At 37.2% G+C, this 22,581-nt stretch overlaps 1 protein-coding gene across 2 annotated transcripts in view; it reads left to right on the top strand.

Annotated features, from left to right (window-relative positions):
• Positions 1–18,172, top strand: part of LYN (LYN proto-oncogene, Src family tyrosine kinase) — an 821,134-nt gene extending 802,962 nt beyond the window's left edge. For both annotated transcript variants that reach the window (XM_044065544.1, XM_044065543.1), the window contains exon 14: positions 17,703–18,172. In XM_044065544.1, the coding sequence (XP_043921479.1) occupies positions 17,703–17,905 (203 nt within the window). In that variant the 3' untranslated portion in view covers positions 17,906–18,172. The remainder of the gene's footprint in view (positions 1–17,702) is intronic.
• Positions 18,173–22,581: the final 4,409 nt, after the last annotated feature.

Consider the following 22,581-nt stretch of genomic DNA (forward strand, 5'->3'; position numbering starts at 1 on the left):
CATTACCCACACCCAGGCGTGGGTTATTGCTATAGTGTTCTTCTGGTGTAGTACTTAAATTGCTGTATCTATCCATTTACACTCATGAGCATTTTGCCTTTACTTCTGTTTGAACTGTTTATATTTATTGTTATTATGTATCACCCATTTTCTTGTGTTTATAAACCATAAGTGAGCCTGAAGCAGGCTTTTTAGATCAGTGCTTTGCCCCATACAACAAATCTAAATTAAACTGTGTCATCTCTCAAATTAAACTGCTTTTAGCCAGATTAAAACACAGAATCCTGTTTTCCTTTATTAGGTTTGAGGCTCTTCCTGCCACAAATATGTATTCTATCTTTTGTTAACTATTGCTCTAAGAAGGAACCATAACATTATGTTGTTTCACAACATTTTGTCTTGTTAAAGGAGTCTCATGCGCCTTTCAAAGTCATTCTGATGAATTGAAACTTCTTATATAAACTCATAAGTAAAGTTGTCAATAACCAGACACTTCATTAAGAAAGTGTTAGATAAACAATTTCCTAACCTCTGACCCAGACAATTTCCAAACGTAAAATCACTTTGTTGCACTTGCCATACTGTAATGTGTTGAAAGCCAAAGGACTATCACATAAAGTTTTGCCTACAGTGCAGAGAAATTCTGGAATAGTATCCCTCCTTTCATTTTGTATCTGGACATAGTAGGTGTACATATCCATACCTTTAGCTCATTCTTGCCTCATTTTCTTAGTACTTTCTTTGAAAGGAAAAGTGTTGAGGTAAAGAAAGGAGAAAGCAACTTAGGGGAAATTATCATTTTAACCAGCATTATTTTTGGTTATACAGGTTACCCTATTGTATAGTATTTGCATTTCCTATTGTCATTTTATCAATAGACTTTGCGACACCTCCCTTTCCACCGTAGATATTTTGATCATGATCCAATATTAATAACCCATAACTAGTTACCACATTCTTTATCCAAATACATCTACTTCAAGCTCAAGTCCAAAGTACTTGTGATTCTTCCAGTCAGCTCCTGTCTCTCAAGCAGTTTCTTTTGCAAGAATGTAAAATGTTTCACTGGCATAGTCTTTCTATGGACTTTGTTCAAGTCTCAAGTTTGGTACAAAAATATGACTTCCAGTAATTTAGAGGGAAAAATAAATTAAATGGACTCAGAGGTGTACAACATAAATGAAACATTGAATAAATATATCAACTCAAATAACAAAAGATCAGAAAAATATATTGAAATTTAACTAGCTATTCAGATGACATGATAAAACTGCAAAATTCAGAGTCTGAAATTAAGAAAAGGTTGGTTGATTCTGACATTACTCAAGAATAGCTGTTTCCAAAAATAGTGAAGTTTGTAGACAGAGCACATACAGAAAACCTGTGATTTTCAGCTGTATCAGAGAAATAAGAAGAAAAAGACTAAGACTACACTCATTTTATGAAAGAACAAATAAGCACCTGGGCTCGTGTTCCATAGCTTGATTTGTTAATTGAAAGGGCACATTGAATGCATTCTTCAAAACTGTCTATGAGACCTATATTAGGGAAAATGCAATCAAATCTGCAAAAAGAGTTGATCCTGACAAAACTGTGGTAAAAAGAAACTTCTTAAAAATTGGAGATAACAGAGTATTTGTGAAAAATGATTATTCACTGTACACCACGCTGAAGAGAAGCAAGTTTATCCCAGCGGTCGAGGAATGTCAAGAGTTAGGTGTGAGATTCAAGCTGCTGCAGTTGTCTTCTGCGTAATTTTTCCAGAGGATCAAAGACATTTTTTGATGTAGGACAGGCTAAAGAGAAAATAAAAAAATCCAGCAAACAGTGAGACACCGAGCAGAAGGGGAGACAATTTCTCATGCTTCATTGCAAGTTAATTGAATTTTGGCAATATTTATCTTAAGATTTCATATTGTTCTATAATTTTCTGAAAGTATGATATCCGGAATGTTGGTATAGCTAGAGGATATGACAGTATCCTGAACTGTGGTATAGTTAACTGCTAGCACCTCATCAACAACAATGTTGCCACTCCCTACATTATCTAATCTTGTTTGAGTTCCTATGTATACATCACATGCTTATGATGACTTTCAGTTCCCGCACCAGATGCTCAAATTCATTTTAGTGAAGCATGAGGGAGAAAGTGCACTCCTTAGTGTGTTGTCCATCAAATGACACCATAAAATGAAATTCCATCTGCCTGGGTTGGTGGTAGCTCAAATGGATGTAAAAAATCCCATGGTACCTATCAAAATACTAGGCATTGCTTTATCGATATACTTCTATTAACATATTACATTTCATTCATTTATAATAGATCCACTAATATTCACAGCATCATTTTTCTTTCTCAAACACATACCCTTCCACACCCTTTTCTCATAGCCATCTCTTAAATTTCATCATTACTTTATCATCTTGGTTTACTGTATTAAAATAATGAATTCTATCTTCTTTTCCACAAATTCCATATTGTCACAGACATCATTTTAGCCTATTTATCTACATCCATTTTACCACCCCTCTAAATTTTCCATATATATATATATATATATATATATATATATATATATATATATATATATATATATATATATATACACACACATATATCTTTATAATGTTCTTTAGACAGTCCGAAACATTTCATCATTTTTACAATCCAAAAAACAATGCTGATATGTTTCTTCCATTTTACAATAATGTTGAAGGTTGTGCGTTAGTTCTGGCAACTCAGCACGTAAAAATCAACTGCCAATCATTAGCGGACCGGAGTTCCTCTTTGGCGACCCCTAACCGGGAAAAGCCGAAAGACATAACAACAACAGATTTTCTTCCTGAACTTCAGAATTCATGTTCTCTTTCAAATGTAATTTATCCAGCATTATTCTCCACAAAAGTCCAACATTTATAAACCTCACATCTTATCTGCCTGTTTTTTTTATTCATTCTTCAAACCCTTCCCACAAAAACAGAAAACGTATTTTCCATAGTAACCTTATACCATTATTTCCTTTATTTTTTCTTGCATTCATATTTTCCACAACTTCCGTTTCCTCCATATTCTTTTCCTTCACAATTCTCACTTCCCCCATACTTTGCCCTTGCATTTTTCCTTACTTCTCCGTACTTACTTTGTAATAGTTTTCCCATTGCTTAATTTTTTTCCTTTCCTTCATTGTTTTATCACCAAATAAGATTAATTGATGCTATAAATACTGCCCTATTAATTAAATCTACATCTGCATTTGTCTTTGTATTAAATACAGCATCCCTTTTAATATGTCATTCTCAGTCCCCTCAAAAACTAAAATATATCTGTAACAGCTACTTTTCAAACTTCATCAGGATCATGAAAACCCTTTGTAAAGATCATAGGAAGTTACTAGGCTATTGGCCCTGAGGCCCTTACAGACCTAGCCAAGAATTTAGCCCATGTTCCGACAGGTCAGCACCGGATACCCCTGCCCAGCAGGGACACAGATGGAATCCGAGGGATGTATTTTCTGTTCCCCATCCAGTTATCCAGGTTGCACATAAAAAGGGTTAATGAGGTACTCTACTTGACATGGAGCATGAGTCTATTTCACAGAAGGGGGAGTCTCTGGGACACAAATCTGTCCCGCCAACAAGTCCTATTGATGTCAAGGGCCAGGTTAAGGTCGCACGTGAGGGTTACTCGAGTGGAGCTTGACTTGCGGATATTCAGCAGTCCCATCAAGGTGGGGTCTGAGATTGCTTTGTATGCCAGACAGAGGTCACTTCTGAGGAGTCTGTAGGAGACTGAGTAGAGTGACAGAGCCTTTAGCCTATCGGTGTAGGGTAGATGTTTGTGGCCCTGGATTCTCCTGGTGAGGAACCTCTGTGGTCTCTCCAGTTGCTGCATGTGCTTTGTGAGGTACATGCCGAAAGGGGCATTATACTCAATAATGGGTCTTATAAGGAAAGAATACAGGGATGTTATGATCACCTTGTCACTGGATGAGATACCTTTACTAATGAAGTGGGCCATGTAGAAAGCTTTCCATACAACAAAGGTAATATGGTGGTCAAAACTCAGTTTCCTATCAACCTGGGTGTGTGCCCAAGGCCCTCATAACTGATTGCATGCTTAGTACCTTGTTATTAATGTGATAATTTGTGGGGATGGCACTCTCTCCAAAGGGGTTAATGAAACATTTTCTGGCATTCAGTTTGAGGCCATGTTACTGGCAGCAATCATTTGTTTGGGTGAGACCTTCTTGGAGGATGCCCGCATCTCTAGGGGAATTGATGACAGCATCCAGCTTCCAGTCATCTGAAACTTGGTCAGCCATAGCCCACATTGGTTTTGGCCTGCACCCAAACAACAAAGACCCCACGAACAATCCCTGGGGTACGCTGCTCGTTATGGGTCGACTGCTTGAGGTGGCTTCCCCTATTTTGACTAGCTGAGTTCTGTCAGTGTGCCAGTTTGCTACTCATCTGGTAACATAAAAAGGTACAGTTAGGCACAGGGAGCACCATAAATGCATGTACGAACAACAAAAAGTTCATTGCTCTCATACAATCCATTACGAACCATGAAAGCCCAATAAAACGCTTAGCTTTATCACCGCATTTTTCGTTTACCATAGAACTTCCTCATATTAACTTAAACCATAAATCCCATCATACCCTATATATATATATATATTTGATTTAAATTCATTATCCAATAAACCATCACAAACCTTAAAACATTTAAACTGACCTGATGTTAAAAATTCCTACTACTAATATATAACTATACAAAATATATTTCTATCTTAATAAACATATGTATTTATTAAAAATCACCTTCTTACTTAAAAAAAACGTTATTAAAATAATTTTTTACATATTTTTATTTAAAACAATACATAAAAAGTTAACCCAGTTTTCTAATACGGAGGGAATGGACTCACATCATTTACAATAAAGTACTACCATCTAGTGGTTGAGATTATAACTACATCATGAAAAGTTATCTTATGGAAAATGTATTGTGGAAGTTGCATAGAAAAAATAGAAGATAAAAAATAATCAAACCTAAGTGTATCTGGTAACATACTGATTGATGCCTAATTGAAAGAGTTTATCTATTATATCCAAGTAGGGAATAGTATCAAAGGCTTTGGCCAGGTCAAGGTAGGCTGTGTGCATCGCCTTCCCCTAGTCCATGGCTTTGGTGACTGTCTCAAAGTCAACCAAATTTAAGAGGCATGACCTCCCCTTGATGAAACCAAACTCTGTGGGAACGAGTGTTTGGAGCTTGCCAAAGTCCTTGTTTATGAGGTCCATGATAATCCGCTCCATGGCCTTGCAGTTCAGGCTACTTATTCTGATGGGTCTATAATTTCCTGGATCTGCGGATGCTCCACCTTTGTGCAAATGGATGACAGTGGCTGCCCTCCACTCAGCTGGGACAAAGCCAGTATGCTAATTTCCATAAACATAAGTATTTTACATATTGTTTTCTTAAAACTGGACAACTGAAATGCTATGAAAATCCCTCATAGAGATGCAAATTTACATAAAACATAAGTATTTGAATCATGTGCTGTCTTAAAATAGGATAACTTAAATGCTCTCTACCATTATATAATTTTCTGTATTTCATATAACAGTTCTTTCCATTGACTCATTACTCTTTCATACATTCCAAATCCATAGCAGAAAAATGTCATTCATTTCAAAATATTTACTATCTAGCTTTACCATCTCATCAAAATAATTTTTTTCTTATTCAAATGTAATCCTATATTTTCTAATAAACATCAACCCGTATCACTACCTCTTTCATCTATACTTTACTTTTACTACCATTAGTAAGTCATGTGCATAAGATAAAAATAACTGCCATTTCAGCCCATTCCTGATTTCCCATCTTGCTTCATTCTTACATGTCTTTTCCACTGCATTCACCATCATTACAAAAACACACTTGCAGGACAACCCCACTTCATTCTTCTACAGACCTTTAGCCTTTTTCTATCCATCCATTAGCCATCACCACAACCCATGACTTCTCTTATACTGTTTGTAACAAATTTTGTGTGTGTGTGTGTGTGTGTGTGTGTGTGTGTGTGTGTGTGTGTGTGTGTGTGTGTGTGTATATATATATATATATATATATATATATATATATATATATATATATATATATATATATATATACACACACACATATATATATATATATATATATATATATATATATATATATATATATATATATATATATGTGTGTGTGTGTGTGTGTATGTATACACACGTACACAGCAATTACCCTTACTGGTTTGTTTTTAACTCTTTAATCACAGATTAATAATCTTATATTAAAAATATTAATAGCCTTATTTTTAATCACTAACACTATACCAGAGTGCAGATCCTATCCATTTGCCTAAACTTCCTCCCCCCATAATAACTCAAATATTTTTTGGCCACCTCCTTTTCAATAGCCATTCTTTCCTCCATTACAGGCCTCACAACAACCCTTGTTGTACTTGTACAATAAGTGCAAATATGATTCTGTCATTGTCCATGTTGGTGTGAATGATCTGAGACGTACCTCCCTGGACTACATGAAAAGAGACATGGAAGAGCTCTCCGATCTTGTAGCCCAGGCAGGTATGACCCGAACCCTGAGTAGCATTCTGCCATCGCCCAGAATGATACCACAGTACAAGAACAAAATGATTGACTTCAACAATTGGCTAAGCTTCTGGTTTCATTATAAGGGGATCCAGTATCTGTCTGCTTGGGATGACATGGTCGACAGACATCGATGCTTTGCCACAGATGGCCAGCACCTGTCGCCCCTGGGATTCTGGATATTGGCTAAGGCTCTTGCTGCCCCTATAGTGCCTTTTTTAGGCAAGGTTCAAATAACAAATTCACCACCATAACAGTAACAGCCAAGCAAAAACTGAGGGTAATGCTACTCAATGCTAGAAGTCTAAATCTCAAAATGCACTCACTCGAGGCACTCCTTAAAATGGAGAACATCGATATCTGTGCAGTGACTGAGTTCTGGTTCAAGGCTCCAGAGAGCACCCCTGCACTACCAGGCTATAACTCATACCACACATTTCGGCCATGTAACCTGGACGGAAACACCAAAGGTGGAGGTGTGTCCATATTTATTAAGGATGTCCACACCTCCAGGCTAGCTGCTCAGCATAATGCATTCGAGGTTATCCAAGTGCAACTAACACTGGGCAAAACTGCAATCCAAATTGTAGCTTTCTACAGTTCCCCCACCATGCCCCAGGATTCCCACTCCTCTTTTCTTGATGTACCTGAAAATATTAGGGGTCAACCAAACACCCTAATAATGGGCGACTTCAACTATCCCACCATTAACTGGGAATACTACTCATGTACCAACTCTTTAGCTTAACGCTTTCTGGAATTCATAAACTCCAATGCCATGGATCAACTTATCCACATCCCCACCAGTGGCAACAATATCCTAGACCTAGTCGTTATCAACATGAGTGATCGGTGTTCCACACCTGAAGTCAACTCCCCGTTGGTCCGATCCGACCATAAGCTAATCACACTTGATATCCACATCCCACCCCCACCCCCCATTAAGGAAACCACAGTAAAAAAATTTCTCCAAAGCCAACTTCATGCTTCTTAAGATAGAAGTGGTGAACTTCATGACACCCATGCAGATGGACAATACAGTTACAACTGCTGAATCCTACACAAATGCACTCTATATGCACTTACACGAGTGCATGGATCATGCTATCCCAAACAGAACCAAGATGCTATCCTCCAAAAAAAGGAAGCCAATCTGGTGGTCCCCTGCCATAAACAAACTGTACAACAAAAGGAAGAAACTGTTGCAAAAGAGAGTAAAATCCCATGAGTGGAGGAGCTCCCTGGTCAGCCTCAGTAAGAAGCTGAGATCCCTTATAAGATCCTCCAGAGCTAGCTATGAAAACAAAATTGCCACTAAATCCAAGGACAACCACAAAGTATTCTATAGCTATGTCAAGAATCTCAATGGCAACACCCAGATCTGCTCTGAGTTACAGCACAAAGGCAAAAAAATTATAGAACCAACTGATATTGCCAACATCCTGGCAGATAGGTTCAGTGCTAACTTTACCCCCCCTCTCACCCCCTAAAGGGCCCATATCTATACAGGAAGAATGCAGATTCCCTGTAATCACAACTATGCAGGTAAAAGCTGCACTCTCTAAAGCCAAAAAATTAGCATCCATGGGACTGGACAACATCCCAGCCTGCATTTTACATGAACTTCAGAATGAACGGGCTCCCCACTTAAGCACCACGTTCAATAATAGCCTCGCATCAGGCTTTGTGCCCACTGAATGGCACACAGCAACAGTTATCCCACTCCACAAAGGGGGAGCCACCACTGATCCCAGGAACTATCAACCTATTAGCCTGAAGAGCCTGGTCTGCAAGGCCATGGAACGTATCATCATGGAACTCATAATCAAAGACATTGGCAACCTCCAAACTCTGTATCCCACCCAGTTCGGGTTTGTGAAAGGCAGATCATGTCTCCTGAACATGATCGACTTCTTTGAGGCAGTCACCAAAGCCGTAAATGAGGGCAAGGTGGTTCACACAGCCTGTCTTCACCTCACCAAGGCTTTCGACACCATCCCCCATTCTGGAATTATAGCTAAACTCACTAAACTGGGTATAAATCCCTACGTCACAAGATGGGTTGCCAACTGGCTCACCGACAGAACCCACACTGTAAAAGCTGCGGACTCCAAATCTGACCTTAAAGCAGTGATAAGTGGAGTACCACAGGGTTCTGTCCTGGGACCTCTCCTGTTTGGTATCTACTTATCTGAAGTACAGGCTAACACAGAAGGCCTCTGGCTAACAAAGTTTGCAGATGACTGCAAACTAGGAGCCAATGTCAAGTCCCCAAATGATATGGACATCCCATAGAAGGGCCTCACTGAGACAGATGCCTGGTGTCAGAGCCATGGCCTCAAGCTCAATGCCAAAAAGTGCAGTCTCATCCCTTTTGGTAAAAACTCTGTACCCATGAACTACCACATAGATAGAAATCTACTTAACACCAAATGCATGATAAGAGACCTTGGGACCCAGGTGGACAGTAGTCTCTCTTTTGATAGTCACATTGCTACAGTAGTCAGGAAGTCCTTCTATGTGGCACACCTCATCATAAAAGGGTTCTCATCCAAGAAAAAAAGAGGTCATTGTTCCCCTCTACTCGACATTCATTAGACCCATTATAGAGTACAATGCCCCTTTTGGAATGTACCTCACAAGACATCTGCAGCAGCTGGAAAGGCCAGAGAAGTACCTCACAAAGAAGATTACTGGCCTCAAACAAATGCCCTACACTGACCGCCTCAAAAAACTCCAGCTTTACTCCATAGCATATCACCTACTCCGAGATGATCTCTGCCTAACATATAAAGCTATGTCAAACCCAGAGCTGTTGGACATGCTACACCTAAAGAAATCCCAGTCCTTCCTATCTACATGCTCTAGGGACCTAAACTTTGTCACCACAATAAACAGGACATGCTGGAGGGATAGATTCCTGTCCGAGAGATTTCCCATACTCTGGAACAGGCTACCCATCTATGTCAAGCAAAGTTCTTCATTAGCACTCTACAAGAAAAATCTCGATTAGTGGATGGGAAATAGGAAATACATCCTGGGGATTACTTCTGTGTGTCTGCTCGACAGTGGCACAGGAAAATAACTTTCTTGGGTGGCATAAGCCAGAGAACCTTGCTGACCAGGCTTACGTAGACCCTTGGGCTGATAGCCTAGTACCTACCTATGAAACTATGAACCTATGAACAACACTACTTTCCATAAAGTAACTTACAATTTTCTGTAGACTATCTAAATCCCAACTGTTACTCATACCTTTTTTTATTACAGTCTTCACTAAACCTAAGTCATCAACATGGAATCAACTACTCAGACATATATTTCCTCAGATAATACTGGATTGAATTCAAGGCTAAATTGAAGGAACATTTACCAGAGGAAACTGCAATTACTTTTACAACACTAACTTGCTGTAGTCTTGTAAACTTACTCTAACTGGGATAATTAAAAGTACTACATAAAAATATTAGTTCACCTTGTAAATATTGTAAATATTGTACAACTTTTCACATTTCTTGAAATACTGTTAATATTGTTATCTCTTGCAATCTCTTTTCTATGTGTATTTCATTTTAATGTGCATTTTTTATCATAAGATTATGATGCATTGTTGTTTTTTGTCATTTTTGTATTATATTATATTATGACCTTTGTGACAAGGGGTTAATTAACCAGTTCATTTATCCAGTTACCAAATTTCAAATAGATTGATGGATAAGTGAAAACCATGCTTTGGGTTGCTGTTAATAGCTCCCCTTTCCCCCATTAATCATAACATTGAAGATCTACTGTCTTTTGTTATTTCTGACACACATAGTTATCAATAATTCTCATGCTTCATCTGAAACTTTTCTCTCTTCAGTTACCATTTTTATTTCATGTACGTTTTGATACAAATGTTCAAAACATGCTTTTAATTCATTATCAGTAACATCTATTAGTTTTAACTGTCTCAATAATTTCATTTTAACTGCATAACCAAGATTTGCAAAATGTAATCCACTCAGAGACTACTAACATTCATTTTTGATTTCTTCAGCAAATAAAAAATAATTCAAAGCTTTCTTTACGTAAATGTGTCAGAACTCTAATATACTTAGAGATAAAAACAACTGGAATTGAGATCTTTAGAAAAGGGTAGGAGCAAAGTACATAGGAAAAATGGGAATTGTAAGAACAATACATACAGGGGAGGAACGAGGTTTAAAAGAAGGCTGGACTTAAAAAAGCCATGTAATGTTTGACTGAAAATAATTGGGTGGAAATGATTTGTAATGTTTGCACCTGGGAGTGTGTCACTATGATTTGTGATGTAAAATGCTTGCAACTAGGATTGTGTTGGTGTGATTTGTGTTCATTTATAGAACTGTATGATTGCTTATGTCATAAGGGTTGCTTTAGTAAAGATGTTTCTTGTTTAAAAAAAGGGGTAGGAATTGAAAATGTATGTAATATTTCTTAGGTTATATGATATATAGCAATATATGTAAAGTATAATGTTTGTTAATGTTAATTTGTTGATACAGTTTGATTCGTTTTGCATAAATGTAAATTTGCCTGTGTCACAAATGATAATTCAATAAAGTTTTTAAAAGTAATACATTTTCCAATCTTTCATACCTGTGTAAAGCTTCTTTTTTATCTTTATTCTTACCATAAATTTCCTCTTAAATCACAGTTTTATATTGTCATAGTTAGTTATACTGCATTAAGATCAGTGACCATTAACATGCAGGTTTTCCATTTCCAGAGTATATATATTTTGCATCCAACACAAGAGTCTAATGCCTTCTTAAATACATCACATGTGGCACACTATCTTATACTTAAAGTTAACTTATTCCAAGATCTCATTAATGATTGTGTTATAAATTTGGCCCTGGTAGCAGTTTTACATTTTGGAATCAGGAATGTATAATGTTTTCCTCTTGATGATTTTCAAGATGGTAGCATTTCAATGTTTAACAATAGTCTTGATTCTTCACCATGCACTGCATGATATACCAGACATAACCTTGCATGTACCCAACAGTGAGTCATGGAATATAATTTAACTCATTCTCACCAGTGGAGCTCAGGAAGTGTGCATTGTAATTTCCGATTGGATGAGCTTGAGCTTTTTCATAAAATTAAGTTATGTTTTCAGATTTCAATCAAATATTCATATTTTTGAAATCATAAGGGTAACTAAAGAAATAAAAATGAGAACCTATTCACCATAAACTATTTTTTTATAATGGAAATATTCTTTAGGTTCTAGCTCTTAAACAGGATTTAATAAGTCACAATAAACACAATAATTATTACATTGTAAACAACTTACAGTATCTCAGCAACCACTCTAGTTACTCAGATACTGTCATTTTCTTTATCCAGCTGAAAGCTTTCGTATGATGCTAAGCAGTTCTTTCTTTGCTTCTTGGATGTTGAAATATTTAGAAAAACATGACATTTATGCCATTATACATAACTAAATATATGAAAAACAATATTTCTTTGCCTGCACTAGACAGATACCAAGTATTAGGGCAGCTCTGTTGTCCATCACATAACATTTAAGAAAGCTTTCAGTGACTTGTATGTAGCATAGTTTTGTAATAATTAATTTAAATATGAATAGACAATATTCAATAGACTGTAATTAGGGAAATGCCTAAAGCTATCACTAGGCTCTAATGAGTTAAGCCTCTTCAAATTTGTTTCATAATGTAAGACTTTGTTTGCTAAACTTCCTTTTAATATTTCCCTGTAATATAAGATCACCTTTAGAATTTAAACAGTACTGATAAAAAGGCGCCTTTAACTATGACTGTATATGTCTTAATTTTAATATCAAGTAGTTGCTAGTTTTTCTTCTGCAAGGATAATAAGTTTTCTTTCCTTCCCTATCTTTCTTATTCAGTGTTTTAGCTATGTCTGTTATTGCCTCACAAACTTTGTTGCATTCTCTGTTGAGACCTTTCTGTTTATGCATTAGCCCAAGACCTCAACTTAGAATTCATAAACCATTTGAAAGCATCTCATTTAAAGTCCTACATCCTAATTTTCAAGAGCTTCTCAGAATTTATTACTAATCTCATTTACTTTATCCTTAAATTTACGGTCTCTACTTGTAGTAAATAATATCCTTTAACAACTTACACACATAGAGTCTCGAAACCATTCTGTGACCTATACTTTACATATCTGCCCCATCTTAAATTTGGGATAACCACTTGACATTTACCAGGAATGATGGCACTCATTTATACAACTTACCCGGTTGTCATGCAAAGCAGTCTAGTCACCATTTGGCTACAATTTAAAAGGAAAATGGCAGCAATCCTGTCCACATATTAAAGGTCAGCATTAATTACCACCAAAACAAGTAAATTTTAGTGGCCTTTTGAATTAAATAACAGTGCCTGATGCCACTAGGATCACTGACAGGACCTCCTGGCAGTAGTATATAATAAAATAAAATAAAAATATATTACTTACCTATAAATTTAAAATCATAAAGAAGCTATCTGCGAAGAAACTACAAAGAGTATCTGTAACATAACTAATGTGGTGGTCAGTCTGTGTTTCCTCCAATATATTTGATTATTATAGAATAGTTACTGAGTCCTCAGTCCTCTAAAGTTAGGGGACCAATGTCTGAATGGAATTGTACATGTGTATATCACATTTCTATGCAATCAAACTACCTCCCAAAGAGAAGAATGCTCAGTGTTAAACACTGGACCTAGATCTACAATGCCAAACATAAATCAAAAGAATAACATGACTTAAGAAATGTTAACCTATTTAAGTCAGCCACAGGGCATAAATAATTATGCCCTTTTGTCTAATTCATCTTGTCAAGTTCATTGAGGGAAGCACGTTCCAGGCTGGCCCGAGCAGACCACATTTTTTACAGTACACAAGCAGAAACAGAATGAGGAAACTCACCTTTGTGATGTTACTGCACATTGTGATCCTTTTGAATTGAATTGTTGAAAGTTTGGTCCAATGGTCCAACTTCGTAAACCTATTTATTACAAAATGGCCCATGACTGCTCCCAGGTGAGCTTACATGAGGTCTTGCATTTTAAATCCCTTCGCCACTTGCATGTAAGTGCGTACACTTTAGCTTTAACTCCTGTCAAAACTAGATTGTTTAGACTTACTGAAAAAAAATGTCAGCATGATGTTATGAAAGGGCTACCATCATACCAATGAAATGATACCCAGGACTAGTTTTGGCCACAGCACTTTTTTTCACTTATAGTAAGATTGTGTACTCATCTGACAAACTGTGACTCTGAGCCCACAAATACTCATCACACATCCCTATGATCCAGCCCCTCTAAGAAGATAAGCCCCTTGAAACACTTGGTGATCTCCCTAAGTCTCTACTTATAGAGGATCTTGTTGAGGCCTGGATTACTGCTTCTTCATAACCCACTGTAGTTTTAAATGTGTAGATGCTATGTATACGACCATACACAGAGGCACTGTAGTTTTCATTGTGTAGATGCTATGTATATGACCATACACAGAGGCACTGTAGTTTTCATTGTGTAGATGCTATGTATATGACCATACACAGAGGCACTGTAGTTTTCATTGTGTGTAGATGCTATGTATATGACCATATACAGAGGCACTGTAGTGGTTGTAGATGCTATGTATATGACCATACACAGAGGCACTGTAGTTTTTCATTGTGTAGATATATGTATAAGGACCATACACAGAGGCACTGTAGTTTTCATTGTGTAGATGCTATGTATATGACCATACACAGAGGCGCTGTAGTTTTCATTGTGTAGATGCTATGTATATGACCATACACAGAGGCATATGCCTGAGAAGTATGATGTTGCTAAGGCTGTCCTACCTCAAGGAGGAATCCAAAAAGATCATTCTGGGCACCTAGTCCAAACTTCCTAGGACCTGATTAGTGACTTTCCAAAGAGTTTTGTGAACCAAGGATATAATCCTGCTGGTCTTACTATGGTCTTGAAAGGACTGTGGGGTCCCAGAGTTCAGAGTCCAGTCCAACTTAGAGAACCATCACAAAAAGCCACTGGAGTCTAGATAATATAGCTGTTAGTGACATTTACTCTTACATGTATTTCCCAGAAAGACCTCCATTAGCAGATCAGTCCACCTTGACAAAACACTTGGTATGGGCTCAGTCTCTGTCACTGAAGGGAGCCACACAGACTGTCTCATAGTCAAAACAGGGGTCAATAGACATGATAGGCATCTTTTTGCACATCAGTGCTTGAGGTCTGTATGGGGGATTCTTCTGGTTCTTTCTGATGGGGCATCATTTTCAGCATAAAATGCTGCCCTTTGAATGGGCATCCCTTGTTGGCTGCAGATCTTGGACATGACCATAAACTATGAGATTTCCACTTTGACTCTGGCTCAGAGAATAGTCTTCACAAGCTCACCATTGGATACAGTCCAGGGCCATTCTTCCTGCCCTTAGAGAGGGTCCAAGATATCATGACTTTTGCAGCCCAGTTGAGGATGCAGTGCAGGGTCCACACTGAATGCCTAGTTGCAACCAGTATCATCATTGTGTCATTTGCATGCTTGAGGATGTGGGTACTGAGATTGACTGTTAGTTCACAGTGGCTTCAGAGCCACCATGTGCTCACAGTCCTTATTTTTCTGGCAACAGACTTCTGTCATTAGGTCCCAGAGCAGTGGAAGATTCCCAACAAACTTTGGTGTGCTTTCCCTTTCTACAACCAAATCCATCCCAGATTATGATACTGGAAGCATTGTTATGAGGTTGTTGTTCACCTAGGCTACAGTACAGTTCAGAGGATATATCCACCTCAAAAGAAAAATATCCAAATCTATAAGATATAGTTATGTATAGCTCTCCTGGCCCTGAAGGCATTGGATTTAAATCTGTTCCTGGGGCATCTCCTTATCCAGTCAGACAACCAGTCCATTATGTAGTATCTAAACATGCAAGGTGTTATAAAGTTTAAATGAATTATCTGGCAAACTGTCTCAGGTGCTCCTCCAATTAAGTTAAAACTGTAGGTTTAAACATCAAGGTCTGGGCCTTCCAGAAATAGGCACTGCAGATATTATTCCATTTGACATTCTGGAGGTACTCCCCTTGTTCTGCTCAATGTAGTATGGAAAAAGAGGGGTGGTAGTGGACATGCTCTCTGTTCCATGGCATAGGAGATTTCTGCATGCCTTCCCAGGATTACCATGAGTCTTGCACCTCATCACATTATACAGGGAAGAAACACTTAAATTAATTTTTGTTACCCATTTGAGACTTGGTGTGGCACAGTTTCGGACACTGAGATACTGGCAGTACAGAAAAATCTCTTGTTTCCTGGTGGGGAAAGAGAGTGGCAGACTGCCCTATCCACCCTGGATGTCCATCATCAGCTCAAGTGTAAGAAGAAATGGGTATATGAGTTCAGGAAGGTAGAATAGCTGTTCTTCTCCTTTGCTTTGGAGAGCAAAGGATTTGCAGTTGGTAAACAGGCAGTTTCCTAGCATATTGCTAACTGCATTGTGTCTTACCATCAAACTACTTGATGGTTGATAGTTCAAAGGTCACCCTATTAGAGGACTATCTACCTTTACTGCTTGTGTTGGTGACTGCAGGGTGCCTGGATGCTGTCACTAGAAATGATTAAGGTTTTTTGCCACATCAGTGATTGGAGTCCACAGAGGATAGCCATTCAGTTTGCTGTGTCTGGGCATCCTTTTCAGTACAAAGGGTTGCCATTTGGACTCTCTTCATGGACCATAGCCTTTACCAAGGTGATTGCATTGGTAACAGAAGGCTTTACTAGAGAAGGATCCCCATATAAACCTGGATGATGGATTCTTCATAGCCCCAGAGACTCCTTGGAAGTATCCCTTCAGTGGATTATTCCTTTGTTGTTACCCCTGGCAAGCCAGTCATTTTTCCCCTTGCAACAGACTCAAGAAGTCATAGTTTTGGCAGCCTGAGTAATAAGACAGCAGAGGTTCTAGGCTTAAATTCATGAGCTTGATGTCTACCGTTGTCTTCTTGGTACTCACCAACCTTTTTCTCGTGTCTAGCTCATGCATAGAAGACTGAACAATCCTATTTTTGAGGGGGGGGGTTGCCTTTGTATAGCCAAACTTGACATGGATTCTTATTATGAAAGCTTTACTGCAGAGTATGAGCTCACTTCTGCTGACACAAGGTTCAAGCTCTCATGGAACTGAATCATTATATATATAATATTGCCTGCTATAATGTATCTCAAGTTAATTGCTAAAATTAACAGTCAATTTTGGACTGTTGTACCTGTTTTGTTTACTCCACATGCAGCAGTGATTGTATGTGGTGAGGAATTATAGAAGATGACCTAATTTTGATCTACTATTTGCATAACATTTCAGTTGTCAATAGAGAAGACATATGACATAGTTTAAGCATACCTATAAATCTAACAAAGTAAACAATTTTAAATCTCCATGTGGGTGGAATATAGGCCATTGTTTGCTATGTCAACAGTTGGCCAAGTTCTGATTTGTTACCTCAGGTGGGATATGTATACCATCACAGGAACCAGGCTGTGATAATCATGATAAAATATGCTTTTCATTAAATTTATTACATTAACGCGTGTAAGAAGTGTCACGTGAAAACAGAAAAATGCCTCATACATACTTTAAGAAATCCACATTTTCCACTGCAACTGGACATGTTTTTGTAGTCTGGTTATATTGTCAGCAGGCTACCCTATGTGGAATTGTTGATCCCTTTTGCAAGAAGTAAACAACCAAGACAGTGAAGAAATAATTCTAATATTTACTTTCCCTGGTAAAATGGAATTGCAATATGGCATGTACAGATCACAAATTACAAAGGTAAAGAGTTTGTGTTACAGTTTACATTTTCAATAGTCTCATTAAATGAGAAATTACGGAGCATATGTCCATCTATAAACAAGATAAAGTAATTTTCCAAACTGGTGTTTTCCAGGATGAGTAATATTTTTACTGATCAGTTTGTACTGCTTGTTTTTTTTTTTTTTTTGCTTTTTCAGGCATGAGTAATTCTGATGTGATGGCGGCTCTCCAACGTGGTTATCGGATGCCATGTGTTGAAAATTGCCCAGATGAGCTGTACCAGGTAATGTGCACCTGTTGGAAAGATAAAGCTGAAGACAGGCCAACATTTGAACACTTGCAAGGTTTTCTGGAGGACTTTTTCACAGCAACAGAGGCTCAGTATCAGCAACAGCCATAAAACTGCAAATTATCTCCTTAAATACAGCTTTGTGTTTCAAAGATTTCTATCACCTCAGCAGCACGTTGCAAGTATTGACAAAATGCAGACACCTTTTCTACATGCTGTGGTGCCTCATAACAGTGTATCTTAGATAGCACATTCAGGACACAAGTACTTCACTTGTTCACTATCTCTGTAAATGTTTGTATTATAAGAAGTCACTCTACAATTATTTTATGTATTTGTTAATTTTTTGCCAAAGATGAATTGTTTATCTTGCTATATCTGCTGATTAAATTCTTTTGTTAATAACTGTATAAATTATGGTATAATTTAAATGTTTGTCAGTATAATTATGACAGTAATTAGAAGATACTGCCACAGCTGTTTCATAAAGAACCACAAACAAAATTTTGAATGAAGTGTCTGGCTATTAAATTACTTGCCCCTTCTCCCACCCAATCAGGCATATATCATGCATGTGTCTGGATGTTTGCATATGACAGCTGGCAAAGGGATTAATAGTCTTTCACTTTCCTTTTTGTAGCCTAAAGCTGTTTATTGACAGATTTATGGCATGGACATTTAAATACATCAATATATGCATATGCATGTTTGTGGTTGCTTTATGAACTATACATTCCAGTTGTTTCCAGGTGGTCATCATATCAAAAATTAGTATTGTGCCTTGTGGTTTCATGGCCTGTCTCAGCATAAAGTCCAGAGACTGACTGGACTTTATTCTTATGCACTTACATTAGTCCACTATAAGATGGAGTCCTGGCAGCACATTGGCTCCACACTGTTATTACTCTCACCTTTTTCCTTCTATACTGGTAAATATTTTACTCTCTTCTTTTATTTACTGGGCATTAGCCATAAAGGAAGTTGCTACCATCTCAGATTAAAATAAAAAGGGAGATGAAGCACAGTGGAACATGTAACATTTTTAATGACATGTATTACACTTGGGCATAAATGCTGTTTTTCCATTTTCAGTTATCATCTTTAGTAGGAATGCAGTTTGAATATACCAATTTCTGAAAAGACAATAATAAGATATAGTTAACTTGTACGGTGTCTGCATGGCATGCTGTCCAGGTCTGGGTGCTTGATTAATGTTTTTTCTATTTATAGAATATTTAAAATGTATGCTAATGTTGTAAAGTGTGAGCACATATTTTATTCAGAACTACCCTGAAAACTGGACACACAATGTTGCACCTTCGGAATAGAGGAGATGATATATAGGTAGAAAAAGCAGTTAATGTATTATATTGTGGACATTATATGATAAGTTCCATCTCCCTAAATCTAGACAGTTTTCCATGTTTAGACCATTCCTTATTATGGGATATGCTGCTCAGTAGGCAAATGTGAAAATAAAGAAACTGAGGAAGAAATTTTTCTGAATAGAAATAATTTACACCACACTGAATTGAGGAACTGTCTTTAAAGTATAATAGATATGGCAATGTAAAAGTAGTTACTTGTGTCATTGAAAGAACAGCAGATTAAATACTCTCATTTCCTTGAAAAAAAGTAAGCATATGTAATAAAGTAAACATGATGTTCTTTGGCATCGTTACTGAACTACATACTTATCACATCTCAAACCAGTATAGTAACAACCAAATGGTGTTTATTTTTAATGGAACTGCATCTATCACATTGTCTTTCAAGCTCAGGGTGCTTTAGATTTACACTTATTTTTTCAGACAGAGTTAAATAATCGCTTCTAAATGCTTAGTTGATAAAATGTGCTTACAAACATGTAACCATTTTTTATATTATTCTAAACTGGCAGCATCAATTTGGGAAGAGTTGCTATTCTAATGTCTTCATTACCTTTTTTTCACCCTGTTCTGGGTATTTCCTTCTGTATAGTATTTCCTATCAAAGTACTTAATTTTCCTTTCTAAAAGTATTAACATTTTGATCAACTGAAACAGTTTATTGTAAAGTTATATTTTCATAAATGCCAAAAATAAAAACATATGATTATTATAAAAGTGATTTTTCTACCTCCCATGAAAATATTTCAAATTAAAATAGAGCAGTTATACACAGGGAAAAATCAAGCTTAATGGAGCATTATGTTTAAAAAACGAAATGCATGTCACATGAATGTCAGTGTGGCATGAAGATGTTATTTAATTAATGAGTATGTTGTGGAACTCTGTCGGGTGTTTGAAGGGTACTTTTGCACCATAATTAACTTACCATACTTGCTGAAATAATAAAAGATGCTAACGTCAGATTTTGATTAATTACAAAAAATTTACATGTAGCTGTAATAATTTAAGCAGTGTGACAACTTGGCCATTGCTTATAATGAAATTAATTGTTTATAGAGCATAAGGATTGTTGGACAGTAATGATGAAGTAACTAGCTATTCAAGTATTTATTTGGTAGCCAAAGTCTACTCAGTGGTAAAGCTTGAAGGATTAGTTTTGGTCATCAAGGAAATCTAAGTGTTATGGTTTCATTTTTGTCATTATGTTGAATTCATACTAGGTAGATGATTGGTTTCACAAAAGGTATACCATTGCATCTTTTGTATTGTTTATATTCATGGATAAAATATCCATGTATGATGTATCTGCTTTAAAGACTGAAAGGTGGCATCCCACATTTACAGGGGGTGTTGTAGTCTTAGCCTTATGTGGCAAGGCCTCCAACATGCAACAACAATTAAATAACTATGTTTGGCTGTGTGGAATTGGATGGGATGATATTGTCAGCTCTAGATCTAAGGAGGGCTGTGGTAATGCTCATTTCAGGTTTGTGTGAAAGTATGATGAGGTGGCGAGGCAGCTTCCCTTACTGGAGGCGCTTAGGTACTACGTTTTGTTCAGTACTGATAATATGAATAAGACTGCTATTTTTGCTGTGGTGACAGCTACAGATTTGCAGATACTTAAACAGTCTTTAGTAGTAATGTGAGAGCTGAATTCTCATCAGACCTGAGCGTGCTGTCCAAGAGACTAAAATTGCAGGTAAAATAAATAAAAATGAGCTGGCTCTGAGGCACATAGGGATGAAGAACTGAATGAGATCCAGAATTCGGAGGGTGATCTGGGCACTGGAGCAGCCAGCAGGGGAGGGTGGGACTGAGTGGATTATACCAACTCATTTATTCTGAGGAGCTTGATTCACTTTGGCACAGATCAACTCTCATAACAAGTGCAGCATGATGGCCTGGACATGCATGTTCACCAGGCAGTTTAATGATGAGCTGCAACAAGGATATGCACATGCATAAAGTGCAGATGCCCTGTGTCCGGCACTGTTGAATGCCAAAAAGCTGTGATGGCTGTGTATATGATGACCTCCCATGAACATATCTCACCCAAATTAGACCAAACGAGATGGCCAAGAAATAGAAAGGCTGTTAATGTGTAGACACAGAAAGAAGAAGACTAACATGTATGTAACTAAAACAAGGTTTTTCTGTAAGGTCAGCACAGTTTTACTTCATGACAAGGTCAGGAGAGTAGTTCTCCTTTAGATGGAAAAGAGCCAGCAGAGGTAGTTTAAGCATTTTATGAGGATGCTATCTGGGACAATCCCACTGGAGTTAGTCATGGCACAATTACTTAGGCAGAATGCTAAGGCAGGGTATGCTTGATGGAATTCCCAGGCATGATGTTATTTGTGACTATGAGAAACAAACTTTGATTCACTCTGTTTAGCCTGCTGGCTGTGTAACTTTTATAGGAAAAACAGAAGGAAAATAAAGTGACTAAATTCAAGAATGGTGAGCTTACTTTGCTATGAATTGAATACTAGCCATTTACTGAAACCAGACAATGGATATGAGCATCAAGAATGCAAATCACTGAACTTTCTATTTCTGCAGTTATAAAAAGGAGAGCAAAGCTGCACAAAAAGTTATTAAATCACACTGTTCATTTCCTGTAATGGCTGTCCATTTCCAGCAATGATAATGCTATGGCATGTAGTACTGTAGCCACTGACTAGCCACATGTGTTGCTACTAAAAAGTAACTGCTGATTTCTGTCTTCCAACGGACACTGGGCAACTAACCTGATATGCCGATATACTTGGGCTGCTCTTCCTTTTTCTTATACTGTCCTGCCTATATATGAAAAACAAGATAACAGCCTATAAGACATAGACAAGACTGTGTAACAAAGGGATTACATACTGTGTTATCCACAAATAACAATGTTCTGCCATATAATCTAACGTTTCTGTGCAGAGGGATACATAAGTATTCTGTTATGAGATTTGGAGTTCATGTGCAATAGTCGCTTTAGTGTTTTCCAAATTTACGATATATATGCAGAAGCACTGAAAACATTGTTTATACTTTTGCTGAATTAATAAATGACACTTAATAAAACAAATGTGTACTTACAATTTTTATTGTCTGTATAAGTAAAAATAATTACTGACATTTTATTTTCCAAAAGAATGATGTAAAACCTCTGTACCTCTCTTAAGATGCATTTGTTTACTACTACATTTTTAGCAATAGCATTTCACATGAAGGGAAATTTTGAGGAACTCCCAAATCTATTGGCGTGCTGTCCTCTGAGCTGGAATTGAATCTATTTCAGTACATGCAATTACTGAAACACTTAAACAACTTTGGTCTGCTAAGGCTGTGGGAGCAAATGATCTGAGAAATGCTGAAGGTGTTGGACTTTGTTGGGATTTTGAGGTT

Source organism: Protopterus annectens, chromosome 3.part0 (genome assembly GCF_019279795.1).
Source record: "Protopterus annectens isolate FY-2018-M chromosome 3.part0, PAN1.0, whole genome shotgun sequence".
NCBI classification, from domain to species: domain Eukaryota; kingdom Metazoa; phylum Chordata; order Ceratodontiformes; family Protopteridae; genus Protopterus; species Protopterus annectens.